This window comes from Plectropomus leopardus, chromosome 11, assembly GCF_026936395.1.
Source record: "Plectropomus leopardus strain MGB_pleo_1.0 chromosome 11, ASM2693639v1, whole genome shotgun sequence".
Classification (NCBI taxonomy): domain Eukaryota; kingdom Metazoa; phylum Chordata; class Actinopteri; order Perciformes; family Serranidae; genus Plectropomus; species Plectropomus leopardus.
Window position 1 is genome coordinate 29,901,133 of NC_142186.1, and position 25,483 is coordinate 29,926,615.

General features: G+C 37.6%; 1 protein-coding gene across 3 annotated transcripts; it reads left to right on the top strand.

The window, feature by feature from the left end:
* fli1rs (Fli-1 proto-oncogene, ETS transcription factor-related sequence) lies at window positions 1-25,010 on the top strand. 3 transcript variants are annotated; one of them, XM_042489678.2, is made up of 10 exons: window positions 1-169; window positions 10,563-10,759; window positions 12,054-12,220; window positions 17,481-17,684; window positions 19,231-19,308; window positions 20,665-20,733; window positions 20,891-20,953; window positions 21,987-22,034; window positions 22,282-22,368; window positions 23,955-25,010. In XM_042489678.2, exons 1-10 carry the CDS (start codon window positions 152-154, stop codon window positions 24,476-24,478), a joined length of 1,455 nt encoding a protein of 484 aa, XP_042345612.1. In that variant the 5' UTR covers window positions 1-151; the 3' UTR covers window positions 24,479-25,010. The 3 variants fall into 3 exon arrangements, with proteins under 3 accessions (XP_042345612.1, XP_042345614.1, XP_042345613.1); XM_042489679.2 differs by lacking the exon at window positions 1-169 and adding an exon at window positions 328-691; XM_042489680.2 differs by lacking the exon at window positions 22,282-22,368 and having other exon boundaries at window positions 2-169.
* The last annotated feature ends 473 nt before the right edge of the window (window positions 25,011-25,483 follow it).

A 25,483-nucleotide genomic window follows, 5' to 3' on the forward strand; every position in this document is an offset into this window, starting at 1 on the left:
GGTTATGGTCTGTGAGCGAAAAATTGTAACTGCAATGGTTTGCGCCATAGAGCCAATGCACCCCTGCATGCATTGAAGTGAGGTTAGAAGGCTAAATTGGCTGCAACATTTACAAAAACGACTAAATGACAAAGACTGCGAGGCTGCTGCAATGGACTGTACGATAAAGGTACGTGTTTGATCGTTTTTAACGCTGCTGCTGCCGGTGGTGAAAATGACAGGCGGCCACCCACACCAGGTCTGAGTCTGCTGAGTGAGAGAGTCAAGGCGGTGATGCGAGCTCCCCACTCTTTCCTTCTTGTACAAAATTTCCTCTTCCTTCCCGTTCGTGGTTGTATGTCGGCTCTATAATAACACAACTAACCACTACATCTTTACACTCAGATAAAAACACTAATTGGTGGCCGGTTATGCGCGTAAAAGAGGATTTCCAAGCGCGTTTCGTTTTTTTTCTTCTGATTGTTGTGTTTAATAGAGCTCACCCCGCTAAATCCGACTACACAAAAAAGTAAAAATAATTACTAAACATTTAACGGGTTAACAAACTTTAACGAAGAATAAATTAATTAAGGGATGCTGGATTTTATTGTTGCGCACAAGGCAGGTGCCCCAAAAGGCGCCATGGATCAACTTGGATACAGTGAGAGACTGTTTTTAACGAGCAGGAGGATCCATTTCCATCAGATGACTGGTATTTCACATTTCTTTCTATCATTGCAACTTCTCTTCTCTTCACCACCACATTGCTTCAATTTCATTTCTTTGAAAAGACGCAGAAATAAATGCCCTTATGTTAGGACTTTACATTGAAAAGACCATTTTAATGACTCAAAACTGATTATTGCGCAACGAAAAAAGGGGCAAACTTTGTACCTGATAATTTAGGCCAAAAAAATACACAATAATGCCATTGCTTTAACGAATCTGCCTATAATACGCGACGATTGTCTTTCGGTTTTTATTTATTTCTGCCTTAAGGTATTCTTACAATTTCCTGCATAATCGCCCCTAACTTTGACGCCACATTAATGCAAACATTTTCAATTTGTTATAAAATAGCCTGTTTATAATAACGAAGGGACTTGATAGTCTATTTCAACCAAAATAAAGGTCTTATATTCAGCTAATTGTAAAACTCGAAAAATGCATTTGAAAAAAAGGCCTTAGATTGAGGAACTAATTATTGTACTCATGCCTCTTTCGATTCTAAAAAAACATGTTTGTGTGTTTAATGGTGCCGTTTGGTCTATAAAGTCAATTGTTTTTTCGTTAACATTAAAAGAAGGGAGTAATTAAAGGGTCAGTGCAGAATATTGAGGACATCCTGGAACGAAAACTAAAATTTAGACGTTAAAATTAAAAGTTTCATTTTATATTTGTTTTGTGTTCACATGCCTGCTCACGCAGGATTCTTCCATGATAAAACGTTAATTCTTTAGATAATGGCTCTCTTGCAATGTGTCGCAGCAGATTGTGTGTTTTGAGGTTATTTTAAGTATAATTTATAGCTGCAAACGGGAGCACTTGTCAGGTGTCGTTATCTGAACTCAGCAGGCTTCCTGTCTCAACCTCAGACTTTCCGCACACATTTCCGCCCCGTGGACTAGAAAAAAAAATGTCGAAAAGGCAACAAAAGCCTCTCCAGAAAGAAACGACGTGGACAAACTTGAGGCGTTTCATTGTTTGAACTCTTCATTGTCCCCCTCACAGGCTGGGAGGAGAAGGAGGCCCGGGTGTGCCTGCGGCCTGCACAGGCCCGCGCGCTGCCAGGCTCCGAGCTGTGAAAACCGCACCGCTGTTTGTGTAGCAGAAAAAGCGCAGCTGCTCGGCCCTTTGCAAAATCAGCTTGACTTAACTTTTACTTCTGCTTTCTGACACTTGCCTCAGACATAGCGAGCAAACAGGACTGTGCTTTTGCACAACTTGATCTCTGGCCCTGTTATCGTTGGGAACACCTCGTTTTGTCAGTTTTCAGTCCATTTAAACATCCTCAGGTGTATTTGGGAGTGGGACGCGGGGGACACATCCCATACATACAGTTGTCCACACTGTGAAAGTTGATTTTACTTTTAAAAAATATAGATAGCATTAAAAATGTAGGTAGATGTAAATATAAGTCTTAATCTGTTTACTTCATATCTAATTGCTAAGTTTAATTTAAAAAATGTTATATTTACTTATTATTTGTGAAGCTGTTGCAACTTAAAATGACAAGTTTACCTTAAATTAGGAAAATTTGCTTTGATTCTTCAAACTTCCCATGGCCTCATATTTATGTTATTTATGTATTTTTTTTCCCCTTGTCTGTTCTGCTCTTTATTTTATTCTATTTTTTCTGCTTACTGTCCCTATCATGTAAAAATTATAATAAATAAAGTATCAAAAAATGACAAGTTTAATCAAATCAGTTCTAAGTTTTAGCAGCTTCAGTAAACCATGTTTACCTGTATATCTGTATGGTTGCATTCATATTTGTATATTCTTAAACATCTCCAGAAAACAGAACTTGCAAAACCCTCTTTGCAATGATCAAGCTAAGTCAGACCAGCTTGGTTTTCTGAAGTTGCTAAACACCTCGAAAAACAGGGTGATTTCATTTGTCATTTTTAAGTTGCAGCAACGTCACAAATTTAAGTAAATACAGCGGAATTTCAAGTAAACTCAACATTTCAATAAAGTAAACATATATTAAGATTTGTAGTTATATTTACTTTCTTTTTTCAAGGCAATGCATTTCCAAGATTATTTCAAGAAAAATCAACTTGTCATATTTTACAGTGCACTGACATAAAAAATTAAGTAGTAGATAACTTTTATACTGACAAATTTAGAAACATTTACACCATAAACTGATGCAGAAAGGGGTCACATTTTTGCATTTTTGACGCTCAAAGACCCTGTTTCATATGTATCCTCCCCAGAATGTTGAAACTAAAGGCCTTGTTTCTCCCATTAATAGCAGTTGACACCAATTTGACAGATACCCTAACCTAGTGATACTCAACTTATGGTCCAATCTGGCTCACAACAGTGTGCCATGTAGTCCCCCAACCACTCTCCAATTCACAATGAAAATATAGGTATTCACACCAGAAATATATTTTGTACATTTTAGAGGCCAGAGTGCAAAAAAAGCATCAAAAAAGCGTTTGTTTGAACTCTATTCAAACATAATTTTAGGCAGATGAGAAAGACAGAACGGAAAAATAGAAAAACAAACTTGGCGATTAGCAAAACTTCACAAATCGACGCATATTAGCGATGTTAGCGGCGTTATGTTTTAAGCACGAAAATAAGTTTATGTTACATTACATTGATAGCTATTCACAAAAGACTACTGTAGCAATTTCAGCAAAATTTCCATGACTTTTCCAAAACTTTAAATGATTTTTTCCTAATCAAATGATGTTTCCAGGCCTAGAAAACTTGATTGTGAAATTCTACAACTTTCCAGGTTTTCCATGAATGTGGGATCCCTGAATTTACATCTGAGAAATGTATATGTATTACCAAAACAGACTTCAAATATGAATCATGTAATTGGTGCATGCAAGAAAGTAGTTGTTAACCACATCCTTGGTTACAGTTCAGGGCAGCGGATCACAACCTTTTTGGCTTCTGGCTCCTTTAAACAAAGTAATGCTTTCTTGCAGCCACTTATCACAGGTATATGTTTACCTGTCGTGACTAAATTCTCTTTGTTTTACTTAAATCGGTTACTTTCAACAGCCCTATAAAAATATCAAGCAATCCACATGAAAAAAAGCAAAGATAAGAGAGAAAAAAATTTACATTTTGTTCAGCAGAAATATGTTTTCTGCTCTCCTATATTGGGAATCATTTTTGTAGTCCCTCAGATTTATCCTGCAACTTGTTGGGGAATAGCTGCTTTTAGGTTACCAGTAGAGCTGAAATAAATAGCTGATTATCAGATTAGTTCATTGTTATGAACTAAATCTGCAACTATTTTGGTAATTTTAGAGCTGTTTGAATCATTTTAAGCTTAAAAATGATGTTCTGCAGAAGACCAAATGATCAGTTATGAAAATAATCAGCAGATTAACCAATAATAAAAAATTATCAGTTAGTTACAGAAATCAGATGTGAAACCTAAAATAGGTTACAGCCAAGCAAAAACAGGTCACTCAAACTGCAGAGCCACAAAAATTTTAAATTGCAATTATATAACTGCAAAAAAAGTTCACAACTTATTCACACTATAGAGCCTTGAAAGTCCTGAAAGGTTGTATTTTTTATGTGCACGAAAGATATTAACTTTTATGTTGTGCACAAAAGTTAATTATCTTGTGGGAACAAGTTATTAACTTATGCACACAATATAAAAGTTAACTTGTGTGCACAGAATAAAACAAATATCACCTTTTGGGACTGCAGTGGTTCTGTATTTTCTCACACCGTAAAAAGAAACAATCTGTTTTACCTTAAAATAGTTAAGTGTTTGGGCTGCCTTAAAACTGAATTACGTGAACTTAAGAAGAAAACTCTAAATCATTTTGCAACATCTTAAAGTCTATTAAACATATTAATTGACTGATTTTTTACTTCAGTTGTGATGAGTTTCAAGTTTATCTGACTAGAGATGCTTATTTGTTTTGATTTATTACAAAATTACCTCAAAATCTTAAGGTAGCCTGAACACTAATATTTTTAAACTGAAAACTCTGGCATTAAACATTAAGCACCTTTGAACTTTAAAAACGTACAAACACCCTCCATGTCTGATTCATAACATGACTACCAACTTACATTATCTCTTTAACACTGTGTTGCAATTTCCCTTTAGATATTTTACCAAAAAATACTTTCAAAGGGTAGACACAGAGTTGGAAGTGAAGCTGTTAAAGTGCATCTTATATTAGAGAATCCAAGTCAAACATGTTGCTGTTGTTATCCAACACTTTCCTGCAGTTAAACTGTTAATCAAAAATGTTACAGCATAGAGATATAAGAAGCATGAACGTCGGTTCTCGGTTTGGGCAAGACTGCATGATGCAACACACAAAGCTGCTGACTTAAAGCCAAAAGTTTCCGTGCAGGACTTCATGTTTGTGCTCTCACAGCAAGTGAAGAGTGTTTACTATCAAACTGAACCCAAACGGTGTTAATTGTAGGACATCGAGGCACAGGCACATCAGCAGCAACCTCGAGAAGGTCATGTTTTTAAAAGCAGTTTTGTGTCACCGAGCAACATGCTGAAACACATTGAACAGGAAGTCAGTTGTGGCATTAGCGGTCAGGCCACATTTTGGTATATTTGTATCAGTGTGCAGAGGAGAGAGAGAGAGAGAGAGAGCAAAGGGAAGATAAAGAAAGAGCGGGAGTGTGAGTTTGTGGTTGTGAGAGCATGAGCTTGTCACTGAATGTACAAAAATGAACATGATGAGCTGCTGCGAGTCACGATAATATCGACAGTTTGAGTGTGGAGCGTTTAAAAAAACGTTTAAATAAATCGTCTTTAACACGAAGTCAAACTATTCTCCATCATGTCTTCTCATAAGAATTTGTCGTCAGCAGCCTGCTTTAGCCGACTGTTTCACTTCTGCACAGCGAGAAGTGCTTCTGAAGGCACTGAGGGCCTGAGAGGAGGAGTGGGGGAGGCAAAAACGACAGAAGTCGAACACAGCAATCAGTCGAAGAAGAAGTAAACACGGAGTGCGGTCAAAAGAAAGCTGAGCAGGGCAATACGAAGATCCAAAACACCTCAGTCACGTGAAAGAATTCATGTTTTTATGGAAAATTAGATATTGATCATCTAAAAATGTGACACCTACTGCATTCAAAGTCCTTAGTTTAACTTGTTATTAGCTGCTCCCCTTTTCAGATCTCTGCCTGAGAGTTGTCATTTTTAAATACAGAGTATCAGCAACTACAAGGCCCATATGAATAATGGAAGTCTTAAACTTGAGATTAATTTGAGAGGTGTAACCATCAGTATAGATACTACTGGACCACATTAAATGAAGGATAATGACACATTTGCCCAAAAACTGTAGGAAACAGCAAAACAACATCTGACAGTCACCTGTGCAGAGATAGATACTTAAAAAAATGAAGCCGGACATAGTGGGAGAGAGTAAAGTAAAGAAATTCTTAGGCAAATCTTGAAATTAGCATTTTTAGGTACGTTTGTGCAACCTATTTAACAGTAAAACTCAACGGATGTCATCTAAATGTCATTTAACAACAATAATAGGCGTTATTTCGAAAAATCAATCAATCAGACCTCTGATTCTGCTCATAGAAAACCATAACAAATGATCAAAATGAGCCCCTTAAAACTTTAAAGGGGAACTTCACTGATTCACACATAGCCTAAAAGTGTTTTTAGGTCTTGAATATGTTAAAAGTGTTTGGTGGCTCAAGAGCGATCTGTGCAGTCTGATAAATCACCTCAAGTAATGTCGCTGGGGTCAGTTTGTTTTGAAGAGTACAACTTTTAAAATGAAACAAAAGTAACAGTGTGAAGTTAAAGAACCACACCTCCGAAGCCCGCTGCTCATTTCACCTTGTGGCAACATTAGCCTCAACTAGCATCACATCCCCCAACAGGTCCTCATACACTGGTTCCTATGACACCTGACGAATTAGTGCCACATAAATGGCATCATCACATTATGAAGACCACTTAACGTAAAGTTACACACTTAGTCTAGTAGTTAGGTTTAGGAAAAAAAAACATGACAACGAACCTTAAACCCTCTGAAATCTGAACAAATTGGCTTGATTTCTTTTAAAAACACTGAAAGAAGGCTTTGAGCAATTAAAGAAATTACCCCAAAATTGGCAACAAGAAAAAAAGTAAAAAGTACAAAAAATTACCTGAAATTGAAAATTTCAAAACAATTGAAATTTGCAAAAACAACTAAATAAAATTAAAAAATGAAAAAAATAAATCAAAATAAATGTAGAAATTAAAAAAAAATAATAATAAATTTTTAAAAATGTAAAGGTTTTTAAAAATGACCTGAAATAAGTGCTTGCAATAATTATAATAATTTTGTAACATAATTTTAAATATATAAGTATGATAATTATAAATGTAGTTTCTCCCTAGATTTTTTCTTTTTTTTTTCCCTTGACATTTTGTCATATTTTAAAAAAAGTAATTTTCTAAATCTACTAATTTCTTACAGTTTGTAAAACAATTATTACCATGTTGCTTATTGCCTTTTTTCCCATGTTTTTGAAAGAAATCACACCAGTTTGCTGAGGAATTTGCCCAACTGTCCTCCTTACTTGGACTTTCACTCTTTAGACTACTTATTTTTTTTATTTCTTTCTTTATTTTTTTTTATCCTTTCAGCACATTGGTCATGTGATCACAGCCTTTCCAGATATGTGGGTTATATACGAATTTTGGTGCATTACTTTTCATAGGGATACAAATGGACCAGGGAAAATATCCTGGATGGTTACACGTTGGTCTATATGGCTGCACTGCGCACTGACTACTACTGCTAGTAAAGCCACCCAAGACTGTTGCTATGGAAACACTGTTCGCACCCTCCAGTCTCACCCCAGATTCTTTGAGAAGTTTTGAGCTGCAAAACACCTTTAGCATCACTGTAAGCTCTGTTAGCAGCAGACAGAAATTTTACACAAGTCTGCATCTTTTTTTTAAATTCACAGCACATTATATGTTTTAATCATCTGTGTCTTTAACCCTTTGAAACCTGGAGCAACTTTGAACCCTGTGTAGATTGGTGTGATTTCTTTCAAAAACACCAAAAACAAGGCATTGAGCAATTTAGTAATAAACGCCCCACAAATAAAAAGAAATTATTTTTAAAAAGTTAGGGAAAATGTCAATGAGAAAAAAAAGCTAGGGAAAAAGCCCCATTTCTCATTACATATTTAAAGGAATGTTATGAAATTATTATATTTTTAAAGCACTTTTACTAGGTAATTTCCTTGTTTTATGTTTTTCATTTTTAATTTTACAAATTTTAATGTCATTTTTCAGATTTTTTAATTTTTTTTTTTTTGATAATTTCTAGGTAATTTTCTCTTTAATTTCTCATTACCCTCCTATGTTTTTGAAAGAAATTTCAGTTCAATTTGCACAAGTTTCAAACAGTTAAATCCAGAGCAACTAATATCAGGTAACATTTCTTTGATGTGAAACAATATGGGTTGTTTTTTTTCCTTATTTAAAGTTTTTGCTTGCTTAAAAAAAAAAAAAAAAGGTTGTATCCATTGCACAGCAGCAAAAGCTCGATGCAGCAGCAGCAGCAGCAGATTGCTGAAATCCCACACACACTGACTTCTGTATCAGTTTGTCTGCAGTCTTGAGGAAATGCCAAACTGCGTGCCATGCATTAACAAGTGGTTTACAATGCTCAGGCAACAATGAGCTAAAAAAAAACACACACAGGCAAAAGAAAAAAAAAGAAAAAAGAAAAACACAATGCGAAGTCGGCACTTCAATCAAGGCGATACTCGTCTTGCTGTCCAATGAACCCGACCCCCTCTCTTGTTTTCCAGCTTTAAAATGACCCACATTTTTACACGGTGCCCCCCTCCTCCACCATTTCCTCTCCCTTGGCCTGTGCCAAAAGGTTCCTCTGCACATGGCGGCCAGGTTTCCTGTAGGCCACTGAAAAAGCACGGCACTGACGTACGAGGCCCAAAGACAATGCTCTACTCCTCTAAACAAACACGCACTTGCACCCACTTAGAGTGCCGTGGCCGCATCACACATGCACACACTTAATGTGAGCAGCAGGCACAACAACAGGTCCGGTATTTTGCCAGACAGAGTGCGTGGGATGAAAGTGCCATGTTGGGGTGGTTTCTGGGGCCTTGCTGTAGATGCTCAACACAGGAAGACGGATTTATAATCTCGATTAGACTCCACCTTGAGCTCACACCCTTCCCCCCCTTGCAACCCCAATCCTAACGACAAATAAAACTGTGGTTAAGGTTACTGATGTTCAAGATTAGACAGCCTGCATGAACAGTTCACTTGTGATTTCACGCCTGAGTGTTTTTCTGCATGGTTTGATAACATGCTATCTCTCTGGCTGTTTAGATTCAATAAACCTTTACAGTTTTAATCAATCACAGGGCATTACACAGAATATTAAGGGATATTTTTGTTGCTGCAGCTGTAGCTTGGTGGTTAGAAAAGAAAGAACGTGACTGGAGGATTGCTAAGAACTGCAAATCTTTCTGTTGTGTTACACATTTGTAATATTCCCTAAATGGGAACGTGTACAGCATGAGTAATTAATTTATTGAGTATTATAGGAGTAGTGTGTAAGATTTAGTGGCATCTAGTGGTGAGAACTGCAGATTGCAACCAGCTGAAACTTTTCTGGGTTACGATTCCTGCAGCGTTTTATTGTTGAGGAAGCTTTTAGCAGGAGTCAAATTATCAGCAGAGGTCTCCTCCTGTCCGAAACAAACAAATCTGGTGATTTAAATCGGTTACTGCACTGAACAATGCAGTTGGACACTGCAAATCAGTGTTTCCCTGACGCTGCTCAGCGCGTCAAAGAGGGGCTTTTCTGACTTAAATATGCTTTGGCAATATGTATAGTGCTGTCATGCCAGTAAAGCCAACTGAATTGGACTGAAATTGATGGTGCCGCTAGCCAAGCACCTGCTAATGTGTTCTCACCTTTTATTTTTCCTCTTATAACTTAAAAGAACGTACAGGAGATTTTCACCAGGAGCTGAATTATCCACAGAGGTCTCTTCCTCTCCAAAACAAACAAGCTTTTTTAAACCTGTAAAATTACTGAATAAAGCCTTTTCACACACAAAAAAAAATCAGTGTTTTTGCAACGCTGCTTGTCCTGGGGGGCTCCTAAATACTGAGGCGTATGTGGAAACACGAAAATGCTACGGGCCCGATCTAGATCCAGTGTTGGATTTGTCTGACGGAGAAACATGGTGATCTCCATGAACCCGCTCCTTATTAAGATATAAACGGCTCATTCAAAAGTAATGAAAACACGACAATTCCTATTTTTTAGGTGATTCTATACTAAAGACAACATACTTGTTATATTATATTCCATTTCTGCAAATATATCCCCCTAAAACCTACACACTAGACCTTTTAAGTCAGTCATGTCACATTTAAGCCCATTATCTATTGTTGCTGAATCACAATTTCATTTTCCTGTTACAGTAAATATTTTAAGCAGATGTGGTTTTCTGTTATTTCTGCTGGCATATCCTCTCAAAAACTATGTTTAATTATTTTGTTGATTCATTTGATTCCACAACAAAAGTGAAAAAAATTAGGGTTTTTTTTAGTAGAAATTTGGGGTGATTTTTTCCCATCAAAACAAAGCTTAAAAAAGGAAACCTGGCTATAATCACAGAAAAAAAAGTTTAAAATTTAAATCTTTCAATATTTAAATATGTTGTGCTGGTGTTATCAGTAATACAGCTCTTGTAGTTACTGAGGTTTTACTTTTGTACACTGAACCATCTACAAACACAGTCTGTATGTGGAAAACGTCAGTTTCCACAGGTTGTGACCCGGCACATTAATGCCAGACACTGACTACTGTGGCTCTGTTGGACAGGAAGCGCTGTCCGTGGTGAGTGAGGATCAGCCCATATTCGAGCCGCCCTACACCGCAGTACACATGAAGGCTGAGATGACGTCGCCCGGCGGGTTCAGCCAGGCCTCCAAGCAAAGTCCCGAGCCCACCGAGCCGGAGTGGGTGGGGTCAGCGACGCAAAACCCCGGGAAAAGAGGCGAACACGTCAATGGAACCAGGTGAGTCAGGACAGGCCGAGGCCACAGGGGACACAGGTTCCCGGATTGAATGACTGCAGCTTCGTCACGATCCATGGCAACATTCTGGGTTTTTCCAGACACTAAAATTGTTTGTTTATTGTTCTCGTACCAAATGCAACCCTTTTGTTGTTTTCCACTGCTGATAGATGGAAATGTTTGAATACAAATATGGTCTTTACAGGTGTTTTAAACTTTACTGAAGGATTAAACACCACCAGAGATGGAAAGTTTTGAGCCATTTCTTCTTTTGTACATTTTCTGTTACTTTATATTTATATTCCACTACGTTTACATGACAGCTATAATTAATAGTTACTTTTAAGAGTAAGATTTTACATTAAAAAAACATATAATCATCGTATAAAATACTACAGTTTGTTAAAAACCAAACCACTGGTTCCCAGCCTTCTTGATTTTTAACCTATCACAAAAACATCTGTGACTACTTGCGGCCCCTTTAATCTCTATAAACAGACGTCTGCATATGTATGCAGAATCTGTGGGCAACAGGACAAGATTTTGTTATCGCAAGTGCTCTGATCTGAGTTTTTGGTCTGTTTTCTGAGTATTTATGACTGTTAAAATAAGCTGTTTCAAATTTTAAAAAAAGTTGGTGGATGCCGTAACATTTTAAGTCGACTGAACTTCAAATGTGACACATTTATTTTGTGTCAGCTGTACTTATTACTTACAAAATTCTGAGTGCAGGAAGTTTCTATTACATTTTTGAGCGAATTCGGCTTTAGTTGTAAGATTTTATGTTAATTTGACTTTGAAATTTCAATATATAGTAGTTGTTTGTACATTCAATCTCTAAGTATGTTTTTAAGTTTAATAAACATAAAGCTAAACATTTAGCAACCTGGTAATTTTATGTTCATATGATGAAGAATTTAATGCTAAAAAACAAAAAAAGGTTAAACTGAACTGACAAATTTCCCCGCTGACAAGAATCGTGGGGCTCATTTATTTTGTCTGGTGTCCTCATAACTTTGATGTTACTGTATTGAGTTAAACTAAAAGTTTTGAGTGCAAGCTTCCAATATTTTTTTAAGTTAAGTGAGCAAATGGCTGCAAGTAAGAGTTATTTTCATTATCAGTTAACTGACCTATTATTTTCTCTATTATATTGACCTTTAACCAAAATTACAATCTTTCCTAAACCTTAACCGAAGTGCTAATGTTGCCAGAACCCAAGTTAAGAGTCTGATCATTCACAAGCTTTACAAGATATTTCAATGATAAAAATACATTTTTCTCCTGTCTGTTCTAGCCGTGAGTCCCCTGTGGACTGCAGCGTCACCAAACGCTCTAGACACATGAGTAACGACGGGGCCCCGATGCCGTACCAGGCCTCGTACCCGGAGCCTCGTGTCAGCCCCCAGACCGCCACCCCGCCCAGCAGCGCCACAGAGGAGAAGAGGGTCATCGTGCCAGCAGGTGAGCTGAGTCACTCAGCATCAATTACCCTCCATTCTCACCCAAGACCGACGCAATCACAAGACAGTTTCCCAACAGATGCACGCGCTGAGCTTGAGCAACATCAATAACTGAACCAGAGAGCAGCACAGCATTTGTTTTTCCTCCAAACTACTACTACCATCAGCCACTGCTCTCCCAGCGAAACAATAGCATGTTTCTGGTTGTCTGGTGAATCATATTATCAAGGTTTAAAATGAATTCTATTTAAAAAAGAGTGAAGTCTAAAGTGTAAATTTAGCACTCAGGACCGTGATGTTATCAAGAGAGAGGGCAAGCAGGAAAAGATGTGTGATGAGCAGGTGTGGGCATTTTTAAATTATGTTTCCTGTGGTTACAACAAGTTTTAACAGGCTTTGAGAAGGATTTTCATAAACAGACATTTAGATATTAACTTTCTTAAAAAATAAAACTTTTAACAGCCTACTCCATTTTTCTTATTAAGTCCAATAAACCACCGTGTCTCCTATATATTAAGCTTATATAAGACTAATTTGAAACAGAAAATATGTAATAGGGAAAATTAGGCTAATACTGAGCAAATTGCATTTTCTAACGTTGTGAAGGTAAATTTTGAAATTAAATAGGTTATAGCTTAGTAGTTACACTGTTAAAAATGTATTAAGTAATGTAACTATTTTAATTACTTTATCAAAGCTTATTACATTTGATTACTTTACTTTTCTGACAAATGTTTTAAACTGGGCAATAAGGCTGATAAGTGTCCATAGGCTACGCCAAAAAAGGACACTCCTGCATCTTGAAAAGATGCAAAGTGAATGTTTTATTTTACATATAACCTTTTTAACAAAATAATATATTCTGATGCAACCTTTGTAATCACCAACATTTAGATCAATAGTTAACTTTATTACATATATTTTTCTCAGTAATTAAAATTACACTCAATTTGTAATTTAATTACATGTAACTTGGTACATGTAACTAGCTACTCGCTCCTCTGTAATTACATGGAACTACTTACTTGCCTCTTGTGAGTTACTTACAGCTAAGTTACTTGCTCCTTCCCAGTTACTCATTCATCACTAGTAGTTACTCGCTGCTTGTAACATGGAACTAGTTACTTGCTTCTTGCTAGTTTCATGTAACTGTATTTTCTATAAATGCAAGTCACAGAAATGTTGACACTTAACGAATCAGCACTCGTAGTGACGACACCTGAAAATAGGAATCCTTGTGCGACTGTTACCTGAGATTAAGCCGTTTATATTTAAATATGGAGAGGGTCTTCTTCCACAGAGTGTCCCGTATTTTTATTGTGGCCCAGAATGGATAAGCCAAACACTGGCTCTAGATAGGACTATTCACATTTTTATGCCAGCTACTCTATTTCTCTTACATCAAGAAACAGGGGAGAAATTTCAGTTGGTTGCAATCTGTGACCTCATCACTCTCCCTATCCTTCACCAGATTACATTATCTCCCTGAACCTAAAACACCAGTCTGGCCGCAAACCCGAGGCTCTGGTGTCAAGGTTCTGCACTTTGTATAACGCCATCCTCCCCAACTTAGTCATATATTTATGAAAGCAGCTTAATAACACACAAATGTCATTTCTAGGAGACATGACTGTGCATAAAGACCAAAACCAAAACATGCATCCTACCAACAAGTATTGTCAGTATGCAAAGTCTGATATATTTTATTCCTCTGTGTCTGAGAGCTCCAAAGACACATCGCTGAGCCGCACAGTTTCACTGGGTAACATGTTGTTTCATTATGATAAACACGGGCTCTGTAGTTCATTTTGATTCAGTCTCACACACACTAAACCACTGCTGAAAATGTTCACTAATATGTATTAATCCAGAGCTGAACACCCAAAGGGGCTGGAGCCTATCCCAGCTGTCACTGGTACACCCTGGACAGGTCGCCAAACTATCGCAGGGCAGACACACATAAGGCGGGTGCAATTACATAGCAATATTTGCGAAATGATGATGAAACACAATTGTGAGATGACTGCATTTCCATTGCAGTTTTGCAAAATGTGGCTTTTTCAAATTGCCTGAAATACCACCTCATGCAAGTATAAAAGCTTTTTTGCAATGAATAGACATTTTTTCAAAAATTGACATGTTTCCATTAGGTTTATTTTTATATTATTTTATATTTTATATTATTATTTTATATTTTGTCGTAGGGTGAGAGGCGGGGTACACCCTGGACAGGCAATAACAATAAAGTTTCTCTTGTTCTTGTTTGCATTAGTCAATTTAAGAATTAATGGAAACCCGCCTATAGACACAGACAACCATTCATGCTCACATTCACACCTACAGACAATTTACAGTCATCAGTTAACCTGACCTGAATGTCTTTGGATGGTAGGCAGAAGCAAACTCCACACAGAAGGGTCCCACCACCCAATTCAAACGCCCCACACTGAATTCAAACCCAGGACCGTCTTGCTGTGAGGTGACAGTGCTAACCACTACAGCCCAATTTAAAACATGAAACTATACATTTGTGTCCCATTTTTAAGGATCGACTATTTCAGCAGAAAAAGAATGAGCTTTGGGCTGAGTGCCTCGGGAAGTCGAAGAGTTTTTAAAGACGGACTATGTCATTTTCATGGGGTTTGTTGACGATATGAAAAGTATAGAATAACACCAGTCATATCCCTCCAAACACAGAAGACATAGAAGCAGCTGAATGTGAACGTGACAACAAAACAGGAAGGATGTGTCATTGCTTTACAGAAGGATTCAAGGTTAACACGTATGTTAAAATAATGCTCTCAAAATAACACCATGACACACCAGTTCAAGTCAAAAGTCTTAATTTAAAATATGCTTTGGGTTTCAGAGGAGCTATAGAGCTGAGTTTCCTCATACTTCATCTAAACCAACTTTTGCTTCAGCTGAATTACGAGCACAATGGATTTCCCTTTTTCTTTGCAGAGGAAAATCTCTTACAGCTTAGAGTGAGGACAGTGATGTGTCATTACTATCCAGAGAGTCATAGTCAAGGTTGAGACTGCACTCCGTCCGTCTCATCTTCGCAGTGAATCACTGCTCAAACTATGTCAAAACTAACCTGATGACATGTATTACGCTCTCCCTCTCGTACACATTTCCCATACTGCTATGGTCCGTTGAGACTCATGAAAAAAAATTAGCTCAGAGCAGCACATTTTAGTGAGTCAGTCTCTCTGGAGAATTACCACCTCAGACTGTGCTCAAAAAGACATGCAGTAGACGCATTAAAACTTAACTCAAATCCATCAATGAGTCACCAGCGCCGAGTTATTCTGCTTCATAATACACGGATGTTGCATCACAACGGCATGTGTTAACCAAGGACAATCGGGACGTGAGGGTGTGGTGGCTTCTGTTCAGGACCAAAGCTCCTGCCTAATATGACGGGCAATTTACAGTCAGTGTTTGCAACTGGAAATGAGTTTACCGTCTTAAATCAGACTAGTGATAAACTTTAGTGCTGTACCAAGAAACTCAGTATCAACCTAAAACTAAGTTATTAAAGGCTAAGAAATGTCTCACTCTAAGGATTAAATACAATTATTATTTTTTAAAAACTATAATACCTATGAATTTATATGAGTTGTTGTTTTATTGTTTTTTTAACCAAAAGTGAAGTTTCATAATAGTAGTGTAGTGCTTTAGATTTAATAGTGAATGAACATATCAAACCCTGATAAAGCGTGACCTAAAAAACATTTATAGAAATGCAAAGCTATTTACCATCATCCATGTCTCTAAGAAATTATATACACTTGTCCACTGTTAACACCATCTTTCCAAAAACTTCAATTAATTCCTGTGAGTTGCCCAAAGCAAACCTTAAAACATGTGCTTTAGTAGCTACGTACAGATAATGTAATGCAAGAGCGGACACTGTACAGATTTAGTAAAGAAAAAAATTAAATCATGTTTCTAACAAAAGAGATTTGAAAAGATGGGTTTTAAAGGGTCGAGAGGATATCTAATGTCATATAAGTATGTGAAGATAGATAGATATAGAGATATAAATAAATAGATAGATAGATTTTAAAGTATGTCTTTGGCAGCCAATTTGAAAACTATATCTTTTATTGACTTATAAACCTACATAACATAATACTTTATTGCCGTGCCTAACTACTTCAATATTAAGGGTAGGTGATATTCTTCAAAACTATTAAGGTTAATATGGATATTTATCCAATGTTAAGATGCATCCCCATATAACACATGTAAAATCATGCACTATAATCAAAATGTTTAAAAGAATTAACTTTTCACCGTTATGCATAACGCTATAGTAAAAAATACTCAGTGCAATATTATTGCTCATATCTGGTGACACCTACACACTCTCACAGGGTTGTCAAAACCACCAAATAGACACAATTTGCCTGGTGCCTAGCAGTATTGGTAATTATTTGTTTACTTCCTGTTACCCTCACAGAAATCGCAAGAGCAGGTGGCAGCCTGTGGAGAAGCAGGCCAAATGTAGAGTTGGCTACAAAAAAATTAGAAAACTGCTTTTTAGTTTTAATGCGCAACTTAAAATTGTGTGTGCCACTGTGAAAGAGTCTTAATAAAAACATATTCATGGCTGAAAGACATTTTTTCAAACTAAAAAATATATTTAACACAAATTTTTAAAAAGTAGTTCGACTAAACCAGGCATTGGTTTTCGCAGAGTGAGTATACACACCCAACCACCCACTTCAAGTCAAGTATCAAAATCACACATTGCAACTGGTGCTGGTGAGTTTTTTCCGTTAACATTCAGCAATTTCATGCCCTACAAACAAATTAAGTTTGCCCAAGGGCTTCATTTCTGCAGCGCTCTTCCCTCCCTCCTCTGGTCAGCACAGAGAAATGCTCCTCTTTAAGCATCTGAGTGTTAGAAACAAACTGCACATTCATCAGTCTGTGCAGTGAAACAATAAGCAAACCACATTCTTCAGTGGAGTGGGACTTAAAAAGTATTTGCATTGGAAATGTCAATGATAAAAATTTGACCCAAATAATTTATGATCATTGCTGTACGCCTCCTCCTACAACTTCCTGTTTATGTGACTTTTTGAAAGCTAGAACCGCATCTTTTTTATTTGAAAGTTTAGATAATATGTGAAAATTTTAGCAAGCTAAAAGATTGTTTATCCCTAAAAACAGTCGTTCTACAAAGTGAGACTTTATTAGTGTATCCACAGGCTTTTTACGATCTTTTCTTGTGCATATTATTGCAGATCCAGAGGTTTGGACACAGGATCACGTGCGGCAGTGGCTGGACTGGGCCATCAAGGAGTACGTTCTGGAGGAGGTGGATGTCATGCTCTTCCAAGCGCTAGATGGCAAAGCCCTATGCAAGATGACCAAAGACGACATGATGCGTCTCACGTCGGCCTACAATGCAGACATCCTGCTCTCGCACCTCAATTACCTCCGGCAGAGTAAGGCTTGCCTCGTGTCTGGGACATCTCTTTTTCTCTCTATTACTCCAGCTGATAACATTGTTTTTTCCCCTGAATCTGACTTCAACAATGTAAAAAGAACTTTGTTCTGTGGCCACAAATATTTCACCTGCATGTAAGCAGGACCAGAAATAAAATGAGACATAAATGCACTGATATTATTTGACAGCTAACAGGCTAATCAATGGAAATAAAGTTGATCATAATTTGATTATAAATTAGAAAAAAAAAATTTAACTGATCAATTAATAGGGATAAATGTTTGCGTGTATGGTTCAGCTTCTCAAACATAAGGGATTTTCTGCTTTTGATAGAGATGAAGAGAGACAGAGAGAAACAGATGGATTTACATTTTAAAGAGAACCAACCAACAGTGTCATCATGCTGCTTCAATGTGTGATTTTAGACAGCATGCCGGCATCGCGGAAACAAAAGAAGTGTGAAGCGTGTCGTTTAACATAACAGAGTGATTTCACACCCGGGCCACACTGCATGTGTGAGCAGCGTGTGTTGTTGAGAGGCTGCTGCAGAGCTACCTGCCATTACTTTATTTCCACAATTAAAAGGATGTACTCCACTCATTTATGATACCGTCAGCAGCAAGGTCCTGTAAATGTTTCACAGTAAAATGCCTTGTGTCAACAACTGAAAGGAATCTGTCAATTGAAACACTGGCAAAGGGCTTTTATTTTGAAATGGAAACAGTAAAGGTTGAGTTGAGTTGAGTAAAAAAAACATATAAATATGTATTTCCTCAGATAAAAACATTGAAACTATTTTTGCTGAAAAACCCCACCTGTCATGCTTAAAAATTGGAAAGCCTCCAAATTCTCTAGAAGAATAAACAAAGCTGCTGTGACGCATTAGTCTTAGTTTCGGTAAGATAAATGTAATGTCAAATGTAAATACAGGGCACAAAAAACCTTTGCATCCTCTGCAAGAAAAATATATCTATAGAATATCTGTAGAACACACAATATAAAAAAATACACTGTATGTATGCTAAATTACTGCTACCATAATATAAACAAGAGATAACTTTCTTCACAGATATTTTACAGCTTGCAATACACTACAGGGGAGCTTATGTTTTCTTTTGAGGCTGGAAGATCATGATGTCATTTAAAGCTGAAGTTTTCTCATGTTTTTAACTATTTTCCTGTCTTCAGTGTGTGTTGTGACCTCTGTTCCTCTTTGCTAGCACAAGTTTCCTGTATTGGCTGACATTATGTCGTCACGATTTCTGATACTTGCCACATTACATAATTTAGCAGTGTTATTGTTTCTGCAAAATGTTACAAATGCAGCTACAGCAGAACGTCAACATCTAACGGTATACTGTGATCCAGTGCTACAGCAACACCACAGACTGAATCCTCACAAGTGCAAATCAACTCATGCAGTGCCTCTGATGTCTATCCTTTATTTTAAATTACCATTTATGACAAAGTCCATTCTAGTATGACTGATTTTTTAGTATCCATATAAACAGACAATAAACTTGACTTTTTTATCTTTGCTTCAGGTAGCCCTACCTTCTCGTACTCCACAACTCCCACCAACACCACACCACCACAACAACCCAGACTACAGGTGAAAGCAGGTAAGATCCTTCAATCTCCATCAAAAGCCATGAAAACCAAATTTTCTCACCTTCTTACAGCGGTATTTATTTATATAAACATCCAGCAGTTACGGAGCAACACTGTCTTTTATTGGGAGACATGTTTCTGGCCACCTGCTGTATGTTAGTCCAATAATTACTTAGCTCGTTTTTGTTTTTGTTTTTTTATATTGTGCTTACTGTGTCTATCTGCTGTTTGGTGTTGTTGTTGTACACTATAAGAAGAAAAATATACTACATACTTTTTACTTCACTATAATCATTTAAATAATTTAGTTACTAGCAGTGTTGTGATGTAACTAGTTGTATGTCACAGTGAAAATTACAAAATAAACTTAATTGTAATCAGTTACTGAAAAATTATGTAATTAAATTACAGTTACTATTCGAAATGTTGTTAATTACAAATATATTCTCTGTAAAAAGCTTTTATGTAGAATATAGCTTTTTTTTGTTTTTTGCTATATTGAGTTAATGAGTTTTGATATATTAAGTTAATGCTCTAGACAATCCCATTTACTTTGTTTCAGTTTATTTAACAGTACATAAATTTCACTATTGCACAAGTTCTTCTTACAGCCTCTTTTTGGGCACGAGCATGTTTGGATGGCTTAGAAAATTTGGTGTATGTGGAGTTGACTTCTCAGTTTTTTAAAATTCTTGACAGAAATTTTGAGAAATATAAGAGAAATTTCACAGAATATTGCTGCATGAGGCCCATTACATCATACGTGAAACATAACTGCCTAAAAATAGTAAAGAAGCAATTTTTCATTCCATTATAAGTTAAAAAAAACTTTACTCAGCTTGCAAAATACAGGATAAAATTTTTTTCTGTTTCATTACCACCCTAGTCGTACCGTCCACGTGTGTGAATGTTTCTGGGTGTAAATCAAACAGCAGCAAACTACTTGAATGATTTAGGGATTTAAAAATAATGTGTCGAGTTTCAGAACCATGTTATGTAGTTTCAAAAGTCAAAAAGGGTTCCTTAGCACAACATTGGCCTCAGTTGACAAAACTCTGATGAGTCCAAAACTCAACAGCCAGTTTCAGACAGGAAACAGCTGCACCGGCGCAGGAAAAGGGGGGTACGGGTCCTACTCCTGGGACACTATTCACAATCTTATGGCGACAGGGGGGGGCCCGAACAAAAGAACGCATGCCCAAGAAACAGGGGGTCATCTTCAGACCTCCAAACTCTTATCGTCTTGGTCTCCATTTACTGACTTCCTTCCTGCTATAGCCGAACTGTCCCTCTGTCCACTTCAAAGCCTTTTTATGCCACGTGCCAGCTGATGTCTAGTCTCATCTTTGTTGTTTTTGTGTGTGCAGAGAGCAGTTTTGATGAGATCAGCTGCAGGAACAACTGGCCGGCAAACACCATGAGTGCAGTGCCAAAAGGTATGACAACAAAAATGAGGATGATATGAAACTAATGACCATGATTCATCTTTCATGCACGAACAACTTCTGGTTTTACATTGAAATTGACTCTGTAAATCCAAAATTAGGCCACAGCTGAGGATCAAACTGTTCTAAAATTATTTTTGAATTGTAGGTCCCTCCATGGAGCACCAACACAGCTCAAGAGTTACAGAGCCTGCTCCAAGAATTGTGCAAGGTACGAAGGCTACTCGCGCCAAATATTTTCATAGTCATAACACAAGGACCTTTAAGGTGGCTCAATCTCTACAAACTCACAGAGTGCTGGAAACGACTGTTCAGAGCTCAAGAGCTCTGTTTGAAATTCAAAAGTAGTGGCAATGAATGTGCTTTCGCAGTATGTTTTTATATCCATGTCTACCCACCTACCTTGAAGGAAATATCTTATGTTAGGTGACTCTTCGTTTGCTTCTTTGGTCTGTTTACGAAACACAATCGTACTGCCTAGTGCATAGTTCCTACTTGGTGCAAGACTACAAACTCTATGTAGTAACTGTATGACTGCAAAGTCATCTTGGTTAATTTGATTAACCAATATTGTGTTGAAATTTATTTTGAAAGACAAGCTGAGGGCCATTTAAGATTGGTCTGCTGGCCACAGTTGGCCCCCGGGCCACACTTTTGACATGACTGTACTATGCTAACAATGAAAATGCTTTCATACTGATGTTGAGCACTTAAATGTTCACCATCATATGTTGGCATACCAGCATGCTAATATTTGCTAAATGGCACTAAAAAAAGTACAGTTGAGCAGGTGGGAAAGTTTTTTGTTTTGTGGGTATTTTTTCACAACAATGAAAGAAATTTTAGATTTAATAAGAGTTAATAAGTCCACTTACATCGTCTATGGACTTGGTAAATGGACTAGTGCTTTTCTAGTAGTTCCACCAGTCAAAGCGCTTTCACACTATGAGTCACACACACATTCATACACTGGTGAGTCAGTGAGCACAGCGTTAGACATATTTAAATCACTTAACAAAATGGAGTTGTGGGTTTTGATTTCAGTATATTTCCCTCCATCAAAATAAGTTCTTGCCTAAACGACTAGGACAACACAAACATTAAGTTATGACGCATGTGGTGTCAAAAAGCATGAAAAGCTGTTTTTGCTATTACTGAGGGCACTTAAAATGAAGCATTCAGGTTCAAAAGATGAATGAAGTAACATCTGCATGTAGAAATAACATGCCTTTTCTTCTTTACAGATCCGTATCAGACATTAGGGCCCCTTAGCAGTCGGCTAGCCAACCCAGGTAAGAATCTAAACCACCGCAAGATAAACCAACAAGGATGACACAAATGAGGCCTTTACACTGTCTGCTTTGGCAACATTAAAGCAAGAAAGCAAGCAAGGGCTGGCACACACGCACTTACTTTCCAAAATAGAGTAAACGTCGAGCAACACCTGTTGTGTCAGCAGAATTGCATAACGCTTACGCTGAGACAAAATCTGGCTTCCCTCTCACCAAAATGACTGTTTGCCCTGCTGTTTCCTCACAGAAGGCCAAGCCCTCAGCTCATCCAAGAACCGAACAGGCAAACAAAGTCCATACAGGCTCCCTGACCCCAGCGCTCACAGGCCTGTGGGTAGGTTTCTGCCCCGATGTTTTTTACTTCCTCCAAGCCACACAGTGAAAAGGTCACATTTAGTGGAAAAAACATGATGTTAGATATGTGTCGCAATATTAATAGAAAAAAACCCCGCCCACAACAAAACTCAAAAGGTACTTTGTTGAAGGAAAAACTGAGGAGCTGTCCAGGTAACTTGATATATTAAATTAGTATTTAACCAGCATAAAGAGGGTCCTTACATAAAATCTATGTGGAAGAATACACAAATGCTTTTAAAATTGGTGCTACGCAACCAGAGAAAAAAAAAAGAGAAAAAGGCCTGTGTATTTGCTTTTGTTCAAGAGGTAGAAAACGTACAACTACCATAATGCACTGAACCTATAAACACTCCCACTGGTGGGTGACAAAATCATCTGCTTTACAGCGACAGCTTGGTGAAAAACAATTTCTTATTGCAGTTAGCTAAAACATATTTCTGAGCACATTTGAGGTAAGAAATATGCAACTCAGTTACAGTATCTTGGCTTAGTTTTACTATTTGATCTCAGTTTTTCAGCCTTTGTTTTCATTATGTAGGAAACAGTATGGTTCCCACTTCCTGCCCATAAACTCTCGCCATTACAGCTAAAGAGGGTATGAATGCACAAAGTTGGATTTTTTGTCGATAAGCTGATATATAACATCTCATCTAGCTGCTAACCGATATCGTTATATCCACTTTTTCCTCACTTAATATCATATTATGCATTCTCTTATCGTGACGGCCCAGCAGCAGATGGAGACATTAAATACAATGCTCAGCTTCAGTGTATGTAATGTTCATGTAACGTGAAAAATAAGGAAAATACTTCAACTTTGTGTTGATGTTTTGCACATGTTCACATTGACAATAAAAAAAATCAGTTTCATTTCATTTCAATGCCAATATCTGCCGATACAGATGATGCGCAGATATTATTGTGCATCCCTAAAACAGGGCATCAAATGTTTCTGAAAACATTTGATGCCTTGTTTTAGCCCTGAAGAAATATGCAGTGTGATGCCATAATCTTTTTCTAGCTTCAATCGGCACTGCCTAGTTGACCATTTTATCAGATTTCAGTCCTGAGTTTGAGAGAGAGAGAGAGACAAATCTGTCTCTGGATCTCCCTCTATACTCCGCAGCGGCAACATGACTAGCTTGCAATAAGAAAATGCGGAAGTGCCGTCTGTAGTTTGAGCAATAGCGCTAGAGTCCACCTTACCAGATGACGTAAAATACATATAGGCACTGATTAAAGGGAGGGAAGTTTGCCAGAGTTTATCTACAGATACCAGCCACATTGTTTTGATACAAAGCTGGTTGAAAATCGGTGAGGTTTCCCTTTAAGTGGAGTTGAGGTCTTTGTTTTTGTTCCTTTATTCAAAACTGCGATGCTAATTTTAATTTTAAATGCAGATGCTCATGGCCTGACATCTAGAAACAGATGATTACATCCTCTAAAATGTTCCAATATTACAAGTGAAAGAATAAAGACCTAAACTTTTCACACAGCTACTACTAGTAACAGTGTGCATCAGTACCAGATTCCTCAACTGTCCCTCTTCCTCTCTCCTCCCAGGTTCGGGGCAGATCCAGCTGTGGCAGTTCCTGCTGGAGCTGCTGTCCGACAGCAACAACGCCGGCATCATCACCTGGGAGGGCACCAACGGTGAGTTCAAGATGACCGACCCCGACGAGGTGGCCAAACGCTGGGGCGAGCGCAAGAGTAAGCCCAACATGAACTACGACAAGCTGAGCCGCGCCCTACGCTACTACTACGACAAGAACATCATGACTAAAGTGCACGGCAAGCGCTACGCCTACAAGTTCGACTTCCAGGGCATCTCGCAGGCGCACCAGAATCACGCAGCGGAAGGTGGGATTGTTAAGTACCAGACTGAGATGTCTTACGTCCAGCCCTACCACAGCCACCAGCCCAAAATGAACTTCATGGGTGGCCATCCTGCACCTATGCCTGTCTCCCCTGGCAACTTTTTCAGCCCTCCGTCGACGTACTGGAACTCCCCCAACAGCCCCATCTATCCCGGGTCAGCCATGACCAGACATCCCGCCACCCACTCCCACCTGAGCTCGTACTACTGAGGACGATGCATTTCACACCGGAACAAAAGAGAGGAACCCAAACGTGGGAGAAAACACATTAACCTGATCAAGGATGCACCTGAGCTGAACTCCGTATGAAATGAAGGTGAAATGACGCTACGGTCTGTTTCTATCAAAGGCATTATGAAGTTGTCACATTCCTTCCTCAAAATGGACAAAACATGAGGGTGAATTAACCGCGAGGAATGAATCCGATGGGTATTCTTCACGATTTTTATCAATATACTGATAACACACTGTATTAACGGTTATTCATTTGTTATGAAACCAAGTTCAATTTGTAAGTATTTGACTTGTTGCTGTTGTAAAGACCAAAGGCGCAGCCGCTACCGTGCAAGTGGCGTTTCAGTTTTGAAAGAGTTTCTTTTTTCCACTTCATAGGTCGAAACCACAGTTATCACATTTTATGACCTGACATTTGTAAAAGAACAATTGTACAGAATGATGGTTATGTAGCAATGTAACATTTACTCTTGATGTAAAGCTAATAAATGATGCTTGTATCTGAAAATGGCTCCTGAGTTTTATCATTGACAGATTCTGTGTAGAAACTTGGCTTTTAAGGTTTCTGTCTTTTTGTAACTGAAAAAAAGCATTGCAAGTAGGTATAAATGAAAGTATATATGTCGTCCTGAGCAGAGTGGGAATATTGTTATTAAAATGAGTTAGGTTTATCTTTTGCCAGGAAAGTTCAAGTATAAAGTGGAAAAACAGTTTTACTTTTGGGTCTGTGGTAGGTTCAGAGTAGGGCTGAGCGACATTACTTAAAAACAGCATTGCAATAGTTTTTGGGCTGAATCGCGATAACAACATTTTGAAATATCTGTAAACCTCTGTAGACAACTAAAATATAAAATTATTAAATGAACTACAGTTATAATAAAGTTAAAAGAAATCATTCTGTGTGTATAATAAAATTAAAGTACTGCTATAATGAAGTCAAATTAAATATTTCTGTAATAAAGTTAAATGAAGCAACTTTAT

What these genes read in the sequence shown, in the direction of transcription:
- fli1rs (XM_042489678.2), top strand. An exon ending in GAACACGTCAATGGAACCAG is followed by an intron (nt 10,760 to 12,053) that starts GTGAGTCAGGAC and finishes TGTCTGTTCTAG; the next exon opens with CCGTGAGTCCCCTGTGGACT. An exon ending in CATGAGTGCAGTGCCAAAAG is followed by an intron (nt 20,734 to 20,890) that starts GTATGACAACAA and finishes TTTGAATTGTAG; the next exon opens with GTCCCTCCATGGAGCACCAA.